The sequence below is a fragment of the Mustelus asterias genome, chromosome 28 (genome assembly GCF_964213995.1).
Source record: "Mustelus asterias chromosome 28, sMusAst1.hap1.1, whole genome shotgun sequence".
Classification (NCBI taxonomy): Eukaryota; Metazoa; Chordata; class Chondrichthyes; order Carcharhiniformes; family Triakidae; genus Mustelus; species Mustelus asterias.
In genome coordinates, this window is record NC_135828.1 from 10,418,604 (window position 1) to 10,441,720 (window position 23,117).

At 40.6% G+C, this 23,117-nt stretch overlaps 1 protein-coding gene across 2 annotated transcripts in view; it reads right to left on the reverse strand.

Annotated features, from left to right (window-relative positions):
- Positions 1-23,117, reverse strand: part of polr3a (polymerase (RNA) III (DNA directed) polypeptide A) — a 61,178-nt gene that overhangs the window by 35,585 nt on the left and 2,476 nt on the right. For both annotated transcript variants that reach the window (XM_078199389.1, XM_078199388.1), the window contains exons 2-13: positions 17,963-18,098; positions 17,404-17,541; positions 12,448-12,619; positions 10,971-11,125; positions 10,295-10,534; positions 6,419-6,581; positions 4,717-4,853; positions 4,538-4,641; positions 3,418-3,559; positions 2,819-2,959; positions 1,430-1,499; positions 200-327 (exon numbers count right to left, since the gene is read on the reverse strand). In XM_078199389.1, the coding sequence (XP_078055515.1) occupies positions 200-327; positions 1,430-1,499; positions 2,819-2,959; positions 3,418-3,559; positions 4,538-4,641; positions 4,717-4,853; positions 6,419-6,581; positions 10,295-10,534; positions 10,971-11,125; positions 12,448-12,619; positions 17,404-17,541; positions 17,963-18,098 (1,726 nt within the window). The remainder of the gene's footprint in view (positions 1-199; positions 328-1,429; positions 1,500-2,818; positions 2,960-3,417; positions 3,560-4,537; positions 4,642-4,716; positions 4,854-6,418; positions 6,582-10,294; positions 10,535-10,970; positions 11,126-12,447; positions 12,620-17,403; positions 17,542-17,962; positions 18,099-23,117) is intronic.

Below are 23,117 nucleotides of genomic sequence, written 5' to 3' on the forward strand. Positions count from 1 at the left end.
CTAAATTCTCCCTCAGTGTGCCCCAAGCTAAATTCTCCCTCAGGCGCTGGAGTGTGGCGACTAGGGGAATTTCACAGTAACTTCATTGCAGTGTTAATGTAAGCCTACTTGTGACTAATAAGTAAACTTTAACTTTACTTAATTTCAATATAAAATTTTAAAACTTATTTTAGTTTTTCAAAATGGTTGGAAGTATCACCTTCCGGATTGCAGGAGGTGGAAGACTAATTTTGATTCGCTCATCTTTTCCTGAAAGAATGGAGGCAACGATCTGACACGTCTTTGCTCTGTCAAAGAAAGTGTCTTTCCTGGTAAGCAGATAAGCACCTGTACAAACAAAAATGAAATATCATCTAAAAAAAATATTTTCTCAGGAGTCATGTACAAAGCCTTTGAGAATATATGTAAAAATCAGCACGATTTATTGTTTAATACTGCATATAATCATGGAAGTTAATTTCAAAATTCTTGCTGTCCATATTATATACATGCAAGTGCTGAATTCCTGAACTCAACCGTATCAATAGTAGGAGAAGCCAAGCATTTCCCATAAAGAATGGTTGGGATGGGATGGGGAAATATTCCTAAACTTTAGCTGATTTCAAACATGCCAGTTCGAGGGCAGCACTGGCTAAGGATTAGGAACATGAAAGAAGACCTTCGAAAGAAAACTTGAAACTGTTTCAGGCCACTTCCTTGTTGAATCCAAAAATCCTAAACTCAAGGGTATTCAAAACCAGTTTGGATCAGTTTGTACATTTGCTCACGGAACAGAAAGTGAACAATATGCCAAGTTTGAAAACTTTAGACTATGGACTTGATTGAAACATAGATCATGTTATTGATATCACTACCAACATAGCATGTTGTTAATCAGCAGAACAATTACACTTGCATCCTTTCTAATCAACTAGGCAACAATGTGAACAAGTAATTCTACAAAAACAATTCAGTACAAATATTGTTTGATGAGGATATAATTGTCATGACACTTCAATGTCACTGTGAATAAATGTTAACAAATTAAATACCAATATACATTAGCAGTCCTAGCAATAGAATTTAAAAGAATTATATTACTTCAAGAACTATTCTGACATGAGACCTGACATAATGATCTGAAACGTCAAATCTGAATTTCTTTCCACAGATATTGCCTGACCCTGCTGAGAATCCTAGAATAGAATCATAGATTCATGAGGACTGAGCATTTTCTTTTATTTTTAGTTAAAGTTGTTAAGTTTACTCAAATCCTGGTACTTAATTGGTTATATATATGTTTGACCTAATCTAATTCCTGGTATGTTTGTGGAGAATGGGAATTCCAGCTGGTTCACAAGGTCTCTGACCTTTTTATTTTCATTATTTTTAACATATGAATTTAATAAAATCCCAAAGGATGACAATAAAACGGTCAAATCGACCTTACCTGTTAGAAAATCCTGGATTGCAGCAATTAGTGGTTCCCCATTTCTAGGAGTCACCAAATTGGCTTTTGTCTAAAGCAAAAAGAAATAAATTGTGTGGTGATAAACCAATTTAATTGTTACCACTTTTGCATGTACTCAATGCTACAGCGAATGAGACACTGTAACTGAATCTGGTAAATTAGATCCATAATGTGGAGATGCCAGCGTTGGACTGGGGTGGGCACAGTAAGAAGTCTCACAACACCAGGTTAAAGTCCAACAAGTTTATTTGGTAGCGCAAGCTTTCAGAGTGTTCCTCCTTCTTCAGGTGAGAGAAGAGTGTGTTGAGGGACACAGCTCTTCACTCATCTGAGGAGGAACACTCCGAAAGCTCGTGCTACCAAATAAACCTGGTGGACTTTAACCTAGTGCTGTGAGACTTCTTACAGAAATTAGATCCAGTCAGATAAAGTTAGAGTAAACCGGACAGTTTGAATAAAAAATCTACAGGAGAATGCAAGATGTAAACCAAAGAGGCCTCAGTGTCAATTACCTCGTCAAGGTGAGCATGACACAGAGAAAGCTGCTTTGCAAGGTTAAGAACATTTGATCTACCTGGGTTTATCTTCATTCCTCTGTTGTACTTAAGCTTCACCCAAATATGTTGTTTGATATTTGCGAACCTCCAATCGGTAAATACTGAACAGGCTGCTGGCCTGGTGTTTTAATCAACATCTTTTCCAGGACTACCGACTAATAACTCATTCACCCCATTTACTCTGTGAGCCCATGCTGTGCACAGATTAACCAAATGGTTTGCCTAAAACACAGCAGTAATCAGACTTCAAAAGTAATTATGTTTTGAGCACTTTGGGATCTCCTGAGAACATTGTAACATGAAACACAAGTTATTTCTTTATTGTCAATGTTCATAGCTACAGATTTGCCTCCCTAAATTACATGCTAAATTCCTGTTGATAGCATCCCGCTAATTATTCTGAAGCATTTTTTCCTATCATGAAAACTAGGTTAAATGGATTACAATACCTCGATTCATGGTTTACTCTTATGGAATACAACGATCCATTCACTACTCCCAGTCCTGTGGCATGGCTCCTGCATTAATGAACATCTTAAATGTATTAGCCCAAGTCAGCTCATTATTCCCTTAAGATTGTGTGGTGTTTTGTTGGTCATTTGATCCAGATGCTTTGCCTTGGAGTTTGGTAATAGGTTTATTTATTAATTCTAATATCTTATGAACCCTTTGAGTACAGTGAAGATGACAACTGGCGATTAATTTGCTATTGTGAATTAACTACCGAAAATAAAACATAGGTGTAATTTCAGTTCAACCCCAAAGCATTGCTGCATTAAAGAGCACATTAATGAAATCAAACAGTACTTACCCCCATCAGAACAAGTGCTTCAGCCTTGGCTTCCTCAGTTTGAGGAAGATGAAGGTTCATTTCATCACCGTCAAAATCCGCATTATAAGGTGTGCAGACACATTCATTGAACCGGAATGTTCTGTGTGGTTTTACCTTCGCCTGAAATGTTTTTATCAATAGAAAAAAATTTCTTTCATCTAGGTAGACGTTACATTTTACAAAAGTTATTACTGATCCTGGTTATAGATTGTAAAATAAATTGGACAGGGGTGGGGGGGTGGTGGCAGAGTAAGGGTGAACAAATTGCACAAATTCTGATTCTGCAAACCACAGGCAGCACTTGAGGTAAATATACAGCTCGCATTTTTTACAAACATTCTCACACCTTGTATACATGTCAAAAACCATCAAGAGAACAAAATGTTAGCAAGGTGTTAAGCAACACAGTAGTTGAATTTTTCTTTGCAGTATTGTACCCTAGAAGCTGATTCAAGTTATTTATTTTTTTACATGCTTCAAATAGATTATGCAACTGAAAAAAGTATCAATTTGTTTATACAACCAAAGATATGAATAATGCAATTTTTACATTATTTCATGTATTACATAATACTTACTATGTGGGCCATGATGCTCAGTTTGTGCAGGGACGGTTGTCTGTTGAACAGGACTATGTCACCATCAATTAGATGTCGCTCCACAATGTCACCATATTTCAGTTCCTGTGCCATCTTCTCCCTATTTCCATATCTTAGAAACCTTTATTTAAAGAGACAAAAATCATACATAAACAGATGCAAAAATGAAAATGTTGCTGTCCCTGGAATAGTAATTTAAACAGATTTTTGGCACAGAAATTGGGTGACTGCTAAAATATTGGTAAACAGTAAGGTGCACTTAAAAGTAGAGTAATATCCCATAAACAATTCACACAGTTGAGCAGGTTATCGATAATTTCACTCTAAGCTCTCACTTCAAATAAATGCTGGGAAAATATGCCAGACCACACCACTTAACTTCACAATCATTCCATGGTCAGAGCAGTTAAAGTTTATTTATTATTGTCACAAGTAAGGCTTACATTAACACTGCAATGAAGTTACTGTGAAATTCCCCGAGTCACCACATTCCGCCGCCTGTTCGGGTACACTGAGGGAGAATTTAGCACGGCCAATGCACCTAACCAGCACACCTTTCAGGCTGTGGGAGGAAACCGGAGCACCCGGAGGAAACCCACACAGACACAGGGAGAACATGCAAACTCCACACAACCAGTGACACAAGCCGGGAATCGAACCCGGATCTCTGGTGCTGTAAGGCAGCAGTGCTCACCACTGTGCCCCCGTGCCACCAAAAATACATTTTTTTCACTTGTGACGGTTACTTCATAGGAAATGGTCAGCTCACATTAATGAGACAAGGGCACCATAGTTATGTGGGCAAAATGCACTGGTTAAATTTCTATGGTACACTAGCATCATCTATCCTGGAGGTCAAACTCAAGCTAACACTTTGTGGTTCCAATGCACTGCTACAACTGCACCCTTCTCAAAACAAAAGGTCAACTGGAGGTATTGAGGGGAAAAAAAATCAACTTCATCAAACTTAAAGTCTCCATTCTGCATAATTTCTGAAAGAAAACGAGCTAAACTCGAGGACAATATTTAAAATTGGGATGGGAAAATTGTAAACAGAGGTCCTTCAGCTATTAAATAAGACATAAAACAAAATGATCACCTCTTCAGATTTGTATGCCGCTGCTGAATGAAGTTAGCCCCAGGATGTACTTCAGGTCCGTTGCGTACAAGTTTCCTCATGAATTCCAGGTTGGCTTTTGTCACCTGTTGCAAAAGTATCTCAGTGAATGTGCTTCAGCAGATACTCTCCAATAAAGAAAAATCCTTAAAGGAACTCACCCTTTCGGGATACGTCAGGATTTTTGCCACATGCACTGGAACCGCTACTTCATCAATACGCAGATTAGGATCAGGAGAGATTACAGTTCTACTGGAAAAATCCACTCTTTTCCCAGACAAGTTTCCTCGAAATCGACCTAGAGTTTCATTTTGAATAAAGAGTCACTGTTCAGTAATGAAAAATTCTTCCTTTTTAACGACTATATTGTTAATATTCTGAATAGTTGATAACCGAATAGCATTTTTAGCCTGACAGACTGTAATTTGCCTGAGTACATTTGTGTTGTCTCAACCTCTGAACTTGCATAGTTAGTTAACCTTTTTGGGGTGAAGAGGGCAATGACAGAAATCAAAAGGAATTTAATAAAGATCCAGAGATCTTAATGTAGAATAAAGCACCAGAAACATTAGCCAAGGCAGTTAGAAATTCCTGATACAATGAACCGACCCAAATAGTCAATATTTTAAAAAAGACTTCTACGGAGCAAACTAAAACTTTCCTCTTTCTTAACTTCAAATAAATACACAGAATATCATGCATTTTCACGGCACCTGAAGTTTGAATTAACAATCCAATTTTTTAAGATTCTTCAGGCCTCGCTGGGTTTCTGTTGCATTGGAATGCTCTCACTGTATCAGTTATGGAGGCACTCTTAACATGCTGACCTTATTCAGCAGTAGAAAAGCACACACACATTCGTTTTGTATAATTAACTGATTCCCTGTTATTTTGTGACAGATAACTTCCCTGGCCAAGGATCAGTGAGTGACTTGCTTCCCAAGTCTCTGACAATGTCACTAGATGTCCTGCAAAAGCAGCTAGGGTAATATAAGCAGATTTTTTTTCCTCTCATTGTGCGAAGCTTATGCTCGCTGTTTGTCTCTCTCCTGTGGCGTTGTTGAAACTGCAAGTGTTGTGTGATGAATTCTGCTGCACCATCTTTATGCGTTTTTATTTTTTTAACTTAAAAAAACTTCAAAAAAACTTGTGAAGTGGCATCGAGATTTCACAAGGCTAGATCGAATCACAGAAACGTAAACTAAATATTTGGATTTTGATAAATGGACCTAGTTAGAGGGGGAAAAAAATTGAAATGTTAGCTGCCATTTCATTGATGGGGAAAGGCATCACTCATTAAGGTGCTTAGCATTATTCTCTCCCAACAATCAAAACTTACGGGATAAAAGACATTTTAAACTTAATAAGGATTGTAGTAAAAATAGAAACTATGGACAGTTACATGATTTGTGTTATACCATCATCCTTTACAATGTTATATGGATCAATCTAAAGCCCTTGTTGTCCCGTGAAATGTTCTGCACAACCCTCACTCTTTTTCAGAAACAGAGAATGCTGGAAAATCTCAGCAGGTCTGACAGCATCTGTGGAGAGAGAATAGAGCCATTATTTAATCCAGCTCTGACGAAGGACCATCTAGACTCGAAACACTGGCTCTATTCTCTCTCCACAGATGCTGTCAGACCTGCTGAGATTTTCTAGCATTCTCCATTTTTGTTTCAGATTCCAGCATCCACAGTATTTTGCTTTCCTCTCTTTTTTTCTCTCGTCACTGAGGGTACCACTGAATCAAATACAGATCAAAAAATGTCAAGTGATTGTAATATTTTGTTGCATTCTACTTGGAGATGGAGCCTTTAACTATTTAACAGAAAGAAGTTCACTACATCGTTAAATTGCTACCTTGTTTTCCTTTCAGCCTCTGTACAAAACCCCTGGTCCATTTCTTGGGTGCCATGTTGAGAGGAATGCCAGAAAGCTCACTATTGATGTAAAGTGCACACTGTAATTGTAGAAAGTCCCAATCTTCCATGATCATTTGAGTCTTTGCCCCAGACATTCGATGCTGAGGAAACAAGAGAGTTCATGATCCAACTCTGTGCTCTGGAGTGGAGAGCTGCTGATGAGTTTTGAACTGAAGTTTACAAATGAACTATACAGCACCAATTCATTGCGTTAAAGGACAATTCCACTTCCCTCATTTTATAACCTTCAAAAAGACAAGATTAAATATGTTTGATCTATTTTCAATCTAATTCCATTGCACAAAATCCCAATGTCCACTTCACTAAATCTGTCTGTGCCTCTGTGAAGCAATGAAGACATTTTTTGACACCAGTAACTGTATAAATGCTAGTTTTATCTGTTTACCCAGAATGTTTTTCCTCCTCATATTTATTTTAAATTTTCTCTTTCCTGTGTATCTTCCCTCTTCTAGTACGCAAATATTTAAGACGCTCACAAATTTCTTTAGTGATGTTCCTCTTTTTTTAAAGCTTGTGAAACAGAGCAAGATGAAATCTATTGCGTACTGGGTCAGAGGAGAGGACTGGGATCAGGTGGAGAAGGTGGTGGAACATACTTAAATGAGAGAAAATATAAGGGCAGGGCAGGACTCACCCAGTTTCAGGCACCAATAAGTGCAGAATTTAGAAACACCATGACACACATTTGGCTGTGGGGGCATCTACAGTGTATCTGTTGTGCTAGGGAATAAGATTTTCCTCTTAGGAAGGAAGCACAGTAAAAAAGTAGACAGATTATGCAGGATCTGAATGTTTTATTTTGTAAAATACAAAATTTTCACAAAAAAGGTTAAAAGAATAGATTCCTAATATATGTTTCACATGTGCTGGTCTATTATTTCAAACTAGTGAAATTACTGAATATAATGTTAAAATGCAGAAAGGAAAATCACAGAGACCACAAAATGGAGTCTGTGTATTTTGTTGAGAACTTATCTGAAATCTTTACATTTATACATTATAATACATTAACATTACAAGGTTTAGAAGATTATGTTTTGGGACTGTCTTTAAATGCAAAGTGAAGTGAAGGGGATGTAATGACCTGCTCTGAAGTCTGCCTGATAGCAAAGCTGGGTGGTTTTCATGTTATAGATGAAAGGGATCCCAGACTGTTTTACAGGGAAGATGGTGCAAGCTGTTATAGAGACAATGGCTGCAGCCCAGGTACCAAATGATAGATCGGGAATCTCCAAGTCCTAGAAAAGTGTTGAAAACTTTGGGCTGTAAACAGTTGTATCTTAAACTGTCCATTTACTTCCAAGATCAAAGTGAGTTGGGGTCCAGGGAGAGCTAACTAAAATTTCTACCTGGATACAAGGCCCTTTGGTTCATGTGGCCATAGAAATTCTTGCAGACGAAGCCATTGTAAAGATCGGGTTATGGGATTTCCTAAAATATCACTGAATATTGCAGACAGGTGGGTTAATATGCAGGAGCCCAGGAGAAAGCAGCTGGAGGCTAAAAGTCTCAAGGATTCACTATGCTAGAACAGGGGTCGAAGCTTGCACTTCGATTGAAAAGACCAAATTTACAAAGAGTTAGAATGAAGCTGGAAGATTCACCTGGCTTACATTAGAGGGAGGATCTCCAGTGATACTCACAACCAGATGGGGTTAGAAGTTACCAAGCTGGGAAAGGAAAATCCCCGGGAGCAAAGAATCACTTTGGACTGATTCTGGAAAAATGGACGGTGTAACCTATATTTGACAGTCGTTTTTTTCAGTTGTGCTAAAAATAAAAAGCGTGGCGAGGCTCCTGTAGTTTAAAGTATAAATTGCCTACAAAAATAACATTTAATCAGTAGTGTTTTTTGACTGTTAAGGTAAACATCTTAAAACATGAAATGTTGTTGTGGCATCCGTTCAGCTATTAGCTAGAAGTTCACATTTTTTAAATAAAAGGTTATTAAGCGCTAGAGGGATTACTAATAACATGGAAAACATATCAAGAGGGCTTGAATCTGCTATAATCATGCATCACAAATGTCCCAATCTGTTTTGTTATCAAGTGTGTATCTTTTATACTATACACAAAAACTATAATTTCCGTATGAAATACAGGCAGATGCAAGTAATGTTTAAGGTCAGGGAATAAAGCCACTGACACAGTTGTTCTTTCCTTCCCATTTACCCAAGTAAATTTTGGAATATCAAAACTATTTGCTTCAGTCTTTCTCCAGGGAATATTGCCCTGAATCAGACGCAAGTACTGAAGGGATTTTCACTGCAGTGGTCCGAGTTCAAATAAAGCCCATTCTAATAGCCTGGAAATCTACTCAGTCTCAAGCTTATTCATAGCACACAATCTGTGGAATAAAACCTTCCAGGATTAAGCACAAAATGCAATCTGAAACAGATAAGCCCAGTAGGAGGGCTTCTTCAAAGAAATAGAAATTGCTGCGGATGGGTCGGGTGGCAGAGGGAAATGGAACTTAGGTCAAGAACCAACTGAGTAAAAGATAGTTTCATTTTGCAGTTGGGCATGCTTGATACAAAAGCTATTTGCAAAGTAAACAAAATCTTCCATTTCCCAGATCCCTCACGCAGTCACAAAATTACGCCTCAAAAATCAATGTAACGTGAGCACATTTCCTGTGGTGTTATTCACACCAAGCCAGAAGGTATGTCTTTTACAAGGACCGGAACAATAGACTAGAACACAACATATCATTCCACAGCTGGGGGATAATGTCCTTTTAGTGTTCTTAGACATGCTCTGGCAAAGCAGACTTTACCCTCTTCGTGCTAGTGAAAGTTCTCTGGAATGATTAGTTTCCCATGTCTTTTTATATATAAACCTATAATTTTAGTGCAATAGAATTTGCGTTCAAATAAAATTGGTAAATTAAGTAGAGTGCCTCAATTCTAATAAATGTCTTATACATATATACAAAACTGCTACAGACTTTTAAGAAAATCAGTTATTTGAATGATGCACCATTTTAGAATACATTTGGGGAGGCAATTCTCTTACAAGTTAACTAAATCTTAATACAAAGAACGAACAAAAAAAATTACAGCACAGGAATAGGCCCTTCGGCCCTCCAAGCCCGCAACGACCATGCTGCCCGATTGAACTAAAACCCCCTACCCTTCCGGGGACCATATCCCTTTATTCCCATCCTATTCACGTATTTGTCCAGACGCTCCATAAAACTCACTATCGTATCTGCTCCCACTACCTCCCCGGGCAGCGAGTAATGTTCAAACAATTCAAATTGCAAGATTATTTGATTACACAGTCCTATATTTGATCTATTTGTCTTAATCCCTGCCACTGACAGGAAAGAAACCACTCTGCAAGAATTGGAAATACGCAGGGTATAATGGCTGTTGGGTAGGAGTGGGAACCTTTGCTAATTCATCTCTAACTTATCAAGGGCACCGAGGAAAGAGACAATGGTTAATATCTATAATTAATGTTACAAATTTCAGGCTCATGACTACAGGTTACAGACCATTCCAAAATAAAACCAAAAGATAGGTATGGAACAAATATACTCTCGGAAACAAAGACAAACTTTCACCTGTTTAGGCTAACCCTGGCTAATTTTACATTTACCAAGAATGCCTTTTCAATTTAGGATCTGTATGACTTATTGGAAAACTTGTTAAAGGTGCAAAATGTAATTGATATTAGGCTGTAGCAGTGATCAGTCCATTTCAGTTCTACGCATTTAACAAACATGCTCTTCATCAAATATTGCATTAGAATGCTGTACAAAATGTTAATACTGGAAACATGGACTGACCTTTTTAATTACATCATTTAGGAAGATAATTTCTGTCAGCTTCATGGTTAGATCATCCTCATTTGTCCCCGATTTCAGGTCACTGACCACTGAAGGCCTAATACAAAGTGGAGGAACCAGTAATCGAGTAAGGACTAGGTCTGCAGGCTTTCCTGCTTCCAGGTTCATAAGAAGCAGTGGGACATCTTCTGAGGGAATTCTTTTAAATATATTTAACACCACAAGGGGGTTTAGATTCTCCTGAAAGATGAAGAGATAGCATGTTGCATATATAAAATTTTCATCTTTCGGATTTCAGCGATGTATAATCAATGCTACATTCAGAAATCTCACAAACTTTAACTTTTTAGAAAATGGTGTGCTGTAATGACGTACAGATTAAAGTATATATCCTAGACATTTGTGTTTCACAGTGTGCGTACCTTTCAGAAGGCTAATATAATGAATATCAAACAACATTTCGAAATTCTAATAAATAGATTTACTAGAATGAAGTTAATTTTTGATATTCTCCCTAATGAATGATTGCATTAATTGCAAGGCAGCTTCACAAACATACTTCTCACATTATCCAATGAAACGATCATTTCAATCCATTGAACCGATAAAATGACCCAAGATTTTGGTAAGGAGATGCAGAATCTGATTTCAAGGATTTGAATACCACAATACTAACTTGAGCTTTTCCAAGCAATGCCTCCACTTCTTTGTTATGTTCTATGGCTATATCAAAAGACTGTAGAAAATCTGACACCACAGCATCCATCACTTTCTTATTTGTCTTGTACTTTTCGTGAATAATTTTCAGTAAGCCGCATTTTTTCACAGGTCCTATTTAAAACAAAGTGCCAATATTTTAAACTCGTTAGAATTACATCGAAATACAAATAGCTGATAATCTGATATAAGGGCACGACGATCTTCTTTTTAAGTATTTGGGATTTATATAGTGCTTTATCACATTTCAGAAGTGCCCCTTCAATAAATTATATTGTATATTCACAATACGAATTTTACAAACAGCAAAGCCCCAACAAACAAAAAATAGTGAATGAACAGTTAATCTGTTTTTTGATGGTCTCGGGTGAAAGAGAAATGTTGAGTACAGATATGATAATATAAAGCTCTGAATGAACAATTAGTACAGGTAAAGTAAAAGTAAAGTTCATTTATTAGTCACATTAGGTTTACATTAACACTGCAATGAGGTTACTGCAAAAATCCCCTAGTCACCACACTCCTGTTCAGGTACAGTGAGGGAGAATTTAGCACGGCCAATGCACCTAACCAGCATGTCTTTCGGAATGTGGGAGGAAACCCACGCAGACACGGGGAGAACATGCAGACTCCGCACAGACAGTGACCCAAGCCGGGAATCGAACCCCGGTCCCTGGCGCTGTGAGGCAGCAGTGCTAACCACTGTGCCACCCTAATGGGGCCCCCGGTTTAATGTCTCACCTAAAGGACAATGTCTTTGGTAACGCTGCCCTCCCTCAGTACTGGAGTGATAACCTAAATTATGTACTCAAGCCTTAATGTGGAACTTGAACCCATGGCCATCTAAGCTTAGAGACGAAACTGTTACTAATTGAGCCAAGCTGACACTTGATAATGTCAGTGGTTTTAAAATCAATTCATTTTTCATAACAGGGGATCCTGCTGAAAAATAAGACCACCTCAGTTGGTTGTCTTCCATCTTAACATGAAGAACTTTTAAAGTGCATTATCGATGCAAGATTTTGTCATTGGATAAGAAGTTTTTTATTGGTCACTATTTGTACGCAAATAAAGCTTTTGTTTTAAAAGATTTAGACTTCTGTATCCTGCCCAAATGCCTGATGTCAGGACTGTTCAAATGTGCCACAACCACTCATCAGCTATCTAATCAATGCAGAATTATGGAAAAGTTTGTACTCTGGAATTATCCTTTACAAATTGGGGTGAAACTTTAATCAATCAGTTTTTTTCTTAATTTGGTCCATCTGTGTTGAAGTTCAGTGCGAGTCCACGAGTAAAAAATGAAACATAGATAAGTTATTAATACGCTATCAATCTGACCTGATGCATAAAGGAACAGAAATGGCAGATACAGTAACTGACAAATTATATGTTTTTCCATAATTAGTTAAATATCAATGGACAAAGGCTCCTACCATTGAAGGATCCACAATAGAGACAGAAGGTCCTTTTCTTACATTTTTCAGAGACTTTCTTTTTTAGGCCTCGCTTCTGAAGGTAAGTTAAACCAGGCCTTTTTAAAGCATCTAGAAACAGCTTCTTTTCTTCTTGAGACAGCATGATGTGAGAACATATTTTACAGATCATCTGCAAAGAAAACATAGCAAAGCATGAGACATCTCAATCTTTAGCCTCCTGGACAGTTACCGGGGGGGGGGGGGCTGCTGCCATTTTCAATGCTTCAGCCAATTCTGGGACGGGGTAGGCCCCTTTCATAAGAGGGCCAACTGGAAGTCCTCTAGCACTCAGATCAGCAGCATCACTGCCAAGTGAAGAGTTGAAATGTTCCAAAGCTTTTCTGAAAATCTGCAAAAAGGTAGCTAAGGGGATAGACTTGCAGGTGGACAGGGCAGAAGGTTGGCGAGGTAGGTGGGTATGGTGGCTTGCAGATGGATGTGAGTAAGTGAGCTGGGGGAAAAGAAATCGGGTGGTGGGGTTGGTCAAGTCAGGCTGGGGCAATCTAACAGTCGGGATATAACCAAGTGGTGTGATTGGATCATGGCACGTTGTCAGTTAAAGAGGGGAGGGGGATGGTCAAGGTGGGGCAGAGGGAGATCAGAGTGCGAGTGTGCTTGTGTGGGGGAGTTGGGGGGGGGGATGCTGTGGTGGTCAATTGTATAGTTACCCAGGTGTTAATCTAACAAACATTTCCTGGGTAACTATCCAGACAAGTAAGTCAGAACTGTCTGAAGTGGGCGGCATGGTGGCACAGTGGTTAGCCTTGCTGCCTCACAGCGCCCAATTCCCAGCTTGGGTCACTATCTGTGTGGAGTCTGCACATTCTCCCCATGTCTGCGTGGGTTTCCTTCGGATGCTCCGGTTTCCTCCCACATTCCAAAAGACGTGCTGATTAGATATATTGGCCACGCTTAATTCTCCCTTGGTGTGCCCGAACAGGCGCCGGAGTGTGGCGACTGGGGGATTTTCACAGTAACTTCATTGCAGTGTTAATGTAAGCCTACTTGTGACACTGATAAATAAACTTTAAAACTTTAAAGTCTCCAATTCTAACTCAGGGTTGAAGACATTTTTGAGGGCCCTGCGGAGCAGGGGATTTGCCCATTGAAAATTCAATCTTCCCAGGAGTCTGGAACTTCCTGTAGTGCATCTTCTGGCATACATCCGATCTCTGACAATCTGGAGACCAGAAGATCTGACCTATATCTCTACTGGTTTTTCAAGATTGCTGGGAATGTTTTTACAGTACATAAAATGACCAGTACATAAAATAAGGACACCTGCAATTAAGGCATATAGATTTGTTTTTGCTCAAATACATCCATCAAAGTGAATAATAATGACAATCTCTGCCTGTTTTATTTCCCCACACAGAGACAACATCAAACACTTCCATGCTGACTCATGGCACTGTATCACAGATGGCCCAAGCCACAAAGTTCAACCCAAAGTTCACAGAGCTTCCTGCTGCACTATGGCATTTTCATTTTCCAAATTCTTTCCTTTGAGCCAGCTTTTAAACCCTGATAAATGTAAAAACATTAATGCAGATAAGTATGGAAGTTTACCCTTCACAGATAAACAAGTGACTTTTGTGTAGTCAGGATTTGTGTCAAATAGCATGGTTCAAAGTACTTTCTAACATGATGCTATTCAGTTCCTTGTAAATGTTGCTAAGATGTATAACATCTAGTCAATGTATTAGTGTATATAAGGTTCCCCTCATGTATATCAAAGATTTTTAAAGTTTATGCCTTGCTTATCATCGATATTGACTTTGCCAATTGCTTCCAACTTAGCTTCCCAAATCTCAAAGAACAGTACAGCACAGGAAACAGGCCCTTCGGCCCTCCAAGCCTGTGCCGCTCATTGGTCCAACTAGACCATTCGTTTGTATTCCTCCATTCCCAGAATGCTCATGTGACTATCCAGGTAAGTCTTAAACAATGCCAGCGTGTCTGCCTCCACCACTCTACTTGGCAGCGCATTCCAGGCCCCCACCACACTCGGTGAAAAATGGCCCTCTGATACCTGAGTTATACCTCGCCCCTCTCACCTTGAGCCCGTGACCCCTCGTGATCATCACCTTCGACCTGGGAAAAAGCTTCCCACTGTTCACCCTATCTATACCCTTCATAATTTTGTATACCTCTATTAAGTCTCCCCTCATTCTCCGTCTTTCCAGGGAGAACAAGCCCAGTTTACCCAATCTCTCCTTATAGCTAAGACCCTCCATACCAGGCAACATCCTGGTAAACCTTCTCTGCACTCTCTCTAAAGCCTCCACGTCCTTCTGGTAGTGCGGTGACCAGAACTGGACGCAGTACTCCAAATGTGGCCTAACCAGCGTTCTATACAGCTGCAACATCAGACTCCAGCTTTTATACTCTATACCCCGTCCTATAAAGGCAAGCATACCATATGCCTTCTTCACCACCTTCTCAAGACTAAATTGTGAAAAGGCTACTACCACACATAATGTTCCACAGTAAACCCTGCTTTCCCAGTACCTCCATGTCCCAATGGAACAAATTTAAAGTTCTTATTCTCTTCATGACCTCATTCTATCCTACCTGTACAACATTGTCTAGCATTACTTCATTTCCCTTAGCCATTGTTTGTTTCCCTCTGCATCTCCCTACCCACTCTACTTGAGCCTTTTTGTCATCCAAATCCTACTCTCCTTCAGTGTTTAACACAGTCTCTCCACCTCATTATCTATCTTAAAGACCCTAATAAAGCCCATCTCTTCTACCGAGCGATTAAGTATCTTTTCCGACCTTCCATTAACAATTCAGCACTAGCTCCTGTTTGAAGTGTCCTGGGCTGTTTCTCTATCGAAGAGACTGTTATTTTGCTTTTCCACAAATTATTTCTAATGCGTTGGAGCTGTTAGTTACCATCCTGAGCTTCAACTCATAGCCCACCAGATAAAAAGAAACTACAGACTATTCAAAACAGTGGGGTTATCATGTACAGACAGGAAGCAGCTAGGGTTGGGTCTGTTAGAATCTTCTGTTTCAAGACTGAACTTTTATTTTAAAAATGGAAGGAAATGGCACGATTGGTACATTTGGGATTTTATTTTTTAAAAGGTCACAAATTCATCTTGGAACTGACAACAAGCAGGCCACTTCCCATAAGACCATAAGACATAGGAGCGGAAGTAAGGCCATTCGGCCCATCGAGTCCACTCCACCATTCAATCATGGTTGATTTCAACTCCATTTACCCGCTCTCTCCCCATAGCCCTTAATTCCTCGAGAAATCAAGAATTTATCAATTTCTGTCTTGAAGACGCTCAACGTCTCGGCCTCCACAGCCCTCTGTGGCAATGAATTCCACAGACCTACCACTCTCTGGCTGAAGAAATTTCTCCTCATCTCTGTTCTAAAGTGACTCCCTTTTATTCTAAGGCTGTGCCCCCGCGTCCTAGTCTCCCCTGCTAATGGAAACAACTTCCCTACGTCCATCCTATCTAAGCCGTTCATTATCTTGTAAGTTTCTATTAGATCTCCCCTCAACCTCCTAAACTCCAATGAATATAATCCCACGATCCTCAGACGTTCATCGTATGTCAGAAATCATCTGACCTTTATGGTACTCAAGGAAGATCTGAAGTGATTACAGTTCTAAACAATGAGAGAGAAAACTGAAAAGGACACTTGCTGGAAGTCCGAGAGAGAAAAAAGTTGTGAATCTACTGGTTTTGAAATCAGTCTTGTTGGAAAATCAGCTGAGGAAGGAAGGCTACCCTAACTGGTTCTCTCTCTCTCCACCTTGCCTAAAATTGTGTGGCGCTATCATAGTCAGGGAACCGTCATCTGAGTGCCAACAGTCTGCGTTTGGACCTACAAGGCTGAGGTGAATTGTTGAGCACTTCCAGATGTTCATCAGGACCAGTTATCCGACTTCACACGAGGGAACTCCAGATTGTTGAGACTCTGAGAACTTTTTGCTTTATTTTGTAACATCATCCTCGAAAGCACATCTCTGCGGACAGACTCTGTTTGTCTGTATGTATGTGCGTGCACCTGTGCACTAGGGGAATTCTTAGGGAAGAAAGATATAGCTATACTTCTCAATTACAAATGTCTGTTAATCAATATTTTAAAAGTAGTTCTGTTTGATAATAAACAATCGCTCTAAGTCTATTGTAAGGAACCTGGTTAAAGACTTTTAATTTTGGGATTAAAATTAAAGCCCCTGACTTTAACAGGGACCAGGAGCAAAGATGAACAATTGACCATTTTGGTGAGTAAACTGGACTTTTTAATTAACGGTATGACCTGTGGAGTAGTGGGGCTAGATAATATGAATTCTCCTCCCATCCTAGTTCTAACTCTGTTAATTGAATTTTTGCCTCACATCCAGAGACTCAATGTTCCACTGATAACAGGACCAAAAGCTAGCCATTTAACATCTTGATGCCACACAAAACATGTGAGGTAGAGAAAGTTAACTGTATTGCAGTACCAAATCGGCACAATTGAAGCCATTTCACTTTCATGCAATTTTTAATCATGGAAATCATTTATGGTGGACGTACCTGATTTTGTTACAAGGCCAGGCCATTTAAGAGACTGTCTACTAGCAATAGTGACAAAACTCAAGGGTTTTTTTTTCAAGACTTGTTGAACATAACCTTCTGTGGCTAACATCCTAACAATGAAATTGCCACATTTAAGGCAATTGCCCAAAATGCTGGGAACATACCTTGCTTACGCACAGACATTATTACATCTACTCGAGCTACTAATACATTAAAGAGTATTTATCCATTTGTACACCTTCACTACACTGAATCAAGAATACTTTATAAGCTAATTTGAATCCCATAGGTAGCTGACCAGCAAGTACTGTACTTTGCAGAATTAGCACATTAAGAGCAATTGGATGTTACTTCTACTTACCTGCAAGATGCCAATAATTGCTTTAAAATAACCAACATGGAAACATGGCAGTTCCAAGTCAATGTAACCATAGTGTCCGATGCAGTCAGCCAGATTCTTCCCACACGTTTCACATGGGCGATCTTTCTCACTAGTTCCCTATTGAGGTACAAGAATTGAGCTTGATTAAGAACACACAGTATCGCTGGAGCTGTTCAGTGATAGAATAATGAAGTCTCAAAACACGCTCATCAACCACTTCAGCAGAAAAATTTGCTCAAATACATTTAAATACATTTCCGTTCTGGGCTCAGTGAATTCACTGTTTGACAATACAGGGAAGCGGGATTTGACTGAAAAAGCCGTACTCATCAATTTACAATTGACACTTCAAATAACTAAACTGCACCCATGTAACTTCAGAAAAGAGACATACTTTACAAGCTAGCATTGTGTTCATTAGTAACATTACTTAATTGTTTCATTTGAAGTTGCAACTCCTACAGATATTTATCATCATGCTACTTAGGTAAAATACGTTCTTTGCCACCATATTAGTGTGAATGGATTCTCAACTTACCATACGATGGTCCAGTACACCATGTGACAAAGGAGTATGGCTGTTATCCTGACTATACAGGTTCTTGCTGACTACCTGGATGTGTGCTTGTTGCCGCATCTGTTCTGCAGACTTCATCCCAAAACAGATGTGGCTTCTGTTTGAGAAAGCAAACCAAAATGTCATTATGGTCTTGTGTACTGCATATACCAAGGACCTCAATTAAAAAGATATAAACTGTAAAATAGCCATTTTAAATTTACTATCAGTCTATTACATCATTCCGACAAATATTGGTTTAATTCTCTGCACTCAACACTATTGTCAACAGACCACCTATAACCCCAGAACTGCACCTAGCACGTCAAGTAGGTTCTCCAACGGGTACCAAACATTGTTGATTTTCACGACGGAATGATTTACAATGCATCACATTTTAATTCATTAAGAATGGATAAAATTCACTGAAGCACAAATATGGCAATTCTGCAGGTGGAAAACATTTTTAATATAACACTGAAGAAATTCCTATGTTTCTATGAAATGCCTCCTAGATGTCAATGACTCATCCTCCTGGAGGTTCTATGCATACAGTGAAGTTTCTTAAGCTAGTAAGAACTTTCCAGTATGAATTTTGCTGACCCAATAGCGCTTGTCCCTTTTCCCATCAATAAAGAAATAGCAATGACTGATCCTTCAACTCAAATGACCAATTCCAGCATTCTTACCAGCTACCATTCTTATCCTGCTATTTCCAATACCTCAACAAGGAGGGTGAATTAATGAGGCACATTTTGCTAACACTATGGCAAATGCACCAGCTCAATGAAGTCTGCTAAAGACAGGAGGGGACCAACATAGAGTGAGATTTCCAAACTAAGCAAGGCTAAATGAACACCTGAGACCTGCTGTCTCAGAAATTCAGATGACATCTGAATTAGATCACCAACCCAAACTCTCCATTATACTGTGCAGTATTTCAACTTGCAGTTGAATCTTATGCCGAGCAAACCAGCCCAAACCACGACTTAACCTCAAACCCTCTTAGTCCACCACCTCTCGCTCCCCAGTCCTCTGCAGAGCTACAGGCTCTGTGCCCACCCCCCCTCCCTCCTTCCCATTCTCCCAGGATAGGCTGCAAAATGACTGACGGTATCATCCACATGTACATTAAATTAAATATAATTAAATCTACAACTAGCTCTGCTTGCCCTGGACTTCAGGTCATTGCAGACATGATAGTTTGAATGGCTTTAATAAACAATAGACAATGAAATGCTTCTAATCCTAACATTTACCATAACTCCACACCATCCACTACCCCCTCTCATCCTTGCACCTACTCCATCCTCTCATCACTCTCCTCAATGACAAAACCCTCTCTCCCTTCCCACTCACTTCCACCCCACCCCTTCCTCACCCTCTATTGTTTCTGTTCTCACTCTCCTACATCTCCCCTCCCCTCAAGTCTCCCCAGCCTCCCCCTCACTTCTTTCCCCCAGCCTCCCCATTATCCCCCTCACCTCCTTCCCCTTCAGCCTCTCCCTTATCTCCCCTCTTTCCCCTCAAGTCTCCCCAGCCTCCCCCTCACCTCGCCTGCTTCCCCTCCAGCCTCCCCCTTATCTCCCCTCCTTCCCCTCAAGTCTCCCAGCTTCCCCAAGTCTACATGTTTGTTCCCCTCCCGCCTTCATCTCTGTTTCCCTCTCCAATGTCTCCGGCCCACCCCCCCGCCTCTACCGTCCTGACTCCCCCTACTATCCCATGTCCCCCACTGTAGAGAAGATGATCACATGGATGCTGGGTTGACACAGGCACAGATGGGCTCACATGTCAGGGGTGCAAAAGGCAGACACACAGCATGCAAGAGCTGCTCAGTGTTATCCATAAACCTTTATTATTGTTAGTCCCTGGTCACCAGTTATTACAACCCAATACTTCCACAAGGTGTCATGAGTTGGCAGAATGGCACAGGGACCTCACTGCATCAACCCACTCATGTTTGACAAAAACATCGCGGATAACTGGACAAACTTCAAAAAAAGATTGGCATATCTACTGTGATGCTGGCTCATCAAACAATCAAAATAATTACAGGCATAAACTCTCTTAAATTTAGCAGCACGGTGGCGCAGTGGTTAGCACTGCTGCCTCACAACGCCAGGGACCCGGGTTCAATTCTTGGCTTCGGTCACTGTCTGTGTGGAGTCTGCACATTCTTCCCATGTCTGCGTGGGTTTCCTCCGGGTGCTCCGGTTTCGTCCCACAATCGGAAAGACATGCTGGTTAGGTGCATTGGCCATGCTACATTCTCCCTCAGTGTACCCGAACAGGAGCGTGGCGACTGGGGGATTTTCACAGTAACTTAATTGCAGTGTGAATGTAAGCCTACTTGTGGCACTAATAAATAAACTTTAAATGATTGAGAAATTTGATTCTTTTGTTTTTCGAACTGAGGAACAGGAGGACCCTGAGATGTTGCTCAAAACATGTGCAGGCCATTGGATACTACCAACCCAAAACTTGATGAATTTATTCAGTTACACACTGCAACTCGAGAAAACTCCTGGCAAAGAAATGCATGTTTGGCATTCTCACTGTCTAACTTGTGAGAGATTACATTGTATGTGGGTGCACAGTGATGTTTCTGCAAGCAGTTTCTTCGCGAGTTAGAACTAATGCTGGAATCTGCCATCAGCATCTGTAGGCTGAATGAGCAGTCAGAACGAAGCAGCAAAGAGTTGAGGCGGGAAACAGAAGTTTTCACGGTACAGAGCACTCTCTGCCCATCTGCATCGGCTATCACTCTCAGAACAGAACTACATGTGTGGCATTTGGTAAATGCTGTAACACATGTGGCAAATCGAACCACTTTGTGAAATGCTACCAATCCAAGCCACAGCAACCTGCCAATGCCACCAGCCATATCACAGCTCCTGGGTTTGGAGCACAAACAAGGTAAATGAATTGGAGCTCAGAGTACCCAAGGCACTGAAGCTGCAAAAACACGCATTGCGAGGTGTTGACACTATTATAGAGAAGGGTGAGATTTTCACCACTTTAAACATTGCCTGCATCAATACAAAGCGAAAAGTAAAGATAAACACTGGAGCAAAGTGCAATGTCCTGCCCAGGCAGTTGCTGTGGGAAATCTACTCGTATGCTGCACGAAATCTACTCGTATGCTGCACCAGATCCTAACACTCAGGTGGACCGCGTGGCATTCGTTGAGGTGTGGCCACTCTTCACTGTACATAGGGCAGCTTTCAGTTTCATGTCATTGACCAAAATGTAAAGCCGCTGTTGGGTCTTCGGGACAGTATCATGCTGGGGCCAATATACCTTGGTCCAGGGGTACACACACTCCAGCACCAGGCCCCAGAAATGATAGAATACAAAGAACTATTCAACTGCATCACCATTGGGAAGCTGCCTGTAATATATGTATGAGGTCAGATGACTTGCAGGCTCGACCATGCCCGGTCAGTTCTCCGAGAAGAGTCCCCCTAGCAATGGAGCAGGAAGGAGGTGATGAGCTGGACTGGGTGACAACACTGGTATCAAAGCTCCCATAGACGAGGCCAGAGTGGGTTTCAGTAACAGTTGCTGCAGTAAAGAAATCAGCATCGACCCAGTTCACCCAAACAGACCACATCACCTTTTGAAGGCAGATGAACAGGTTATAGCTGACATGCCCAATTCCAAAATTTTCAACATCCTGGATGCCAAGTACGGGTTCTGCCAAATCCCGCTGGATGAAGAATCCTCGAAACTCACTAGATTCATGTCTTTGGTCGGCAGATACTGTTACCTCGAAGTGCCCTATGGAATCTCCACTGGCAGTGAAGTCTTCCAACGGTGCGTGCAGCAATTGTTTGCAAAACAACCCGACAAAATTATCACCGATGACATCCTGGTCTGGGGTTATACAGTGCAAGAACGTGATGCAAGTCTTTGTTTAGTCCTCAACAGAATCAGGACCATACAATTAAAGCTCAACCCTGCTAAATGCAGATTCAGGGTCAACTGGGTTCCCCTAAGGGTCACTTGCTCTTGCTGGTCTGAAGCCAGGTCCAGACAGGACAGCGGTTATACAACAGATGTCCATTCCCATAGAAAAGCATGCCTTGCAGAGCTTCTTTGGTATGAAGAATTATATTTTCAAGTTCATTCCTTGCTATAATGAGGTCACCAGATTCCCTACTTCAGCTCCCCCACTAAGATGTTGAGTGGTGTTGGCAGGAACACCATTCAATAAACTCAAGCAGGCAATCTCAACCCCTCTGGTACTGAATACTTCGACCTTCAAGCACCTGTACTCCTATCAGCAGATGCCCCTCGGCATTGACTCAGCGCAATTTCTGACAAGTAAGGAATTCTTTGATTTGGGCATAATGAGTCTCAGTGAAACCTGTGATGCGAAGGCTACTGGTCTACCGTTCTGGGGTTATACAGTGCAAGAACGTGATGCAAGTCTTTGTTTAGTCCTCAACAGAATCAACCCGCAGAACGGTAGACCAGTAGCCTTCGCATCACAGGTTTCACCGAGACTCATTATGCCCAAATCAAGGAATGTCTTGCTTGTCAGAAATTTCATGACTTCATATATGGTCATCCCAAAGTGTTGAAACTGATCATCAACCACTTATAACTATTCTTAAATATCCTCTTCACACTGCGTCTGCAGCAGATGATGCTCAAGTTGCATAACCTCAGTGTCATTCTCAAATACAGCAAGAAGCTGAATCTTGTCCATGTCTTCTCCAGAACCTTCCTCTCCACCACTGTGACCATGCAAAAGCACAACCTTGGAGAGGAATGAATGAAATAGAGGTTTAAGAACAAACTAGAGAAGCGAGATGGTGGAAAGCTTATCTAACAAGTGAAGGACACAGAAAAGACAGGATGTACAGGAGGTCGGAAAGGGCTGAATTAGCCTTAACCAGCCATTCATGCAAAAGACCATTATCACAAGAACTACAGTGGCCTGTTACCACCAATACATATGAGTGGTGGCTAAATATCTTCCTAGTATTGTCCTCTCCAGAACCTTTCTACCCACCACTGACCAGGCAGAACATGAGGAGGACATTGACATCATGACCACACAGGTGCTGTTGCCTCATCGAATCGAAGAACTTAAGGTAGCCCGACAGGCAGATCCCACAGACAGGCACAC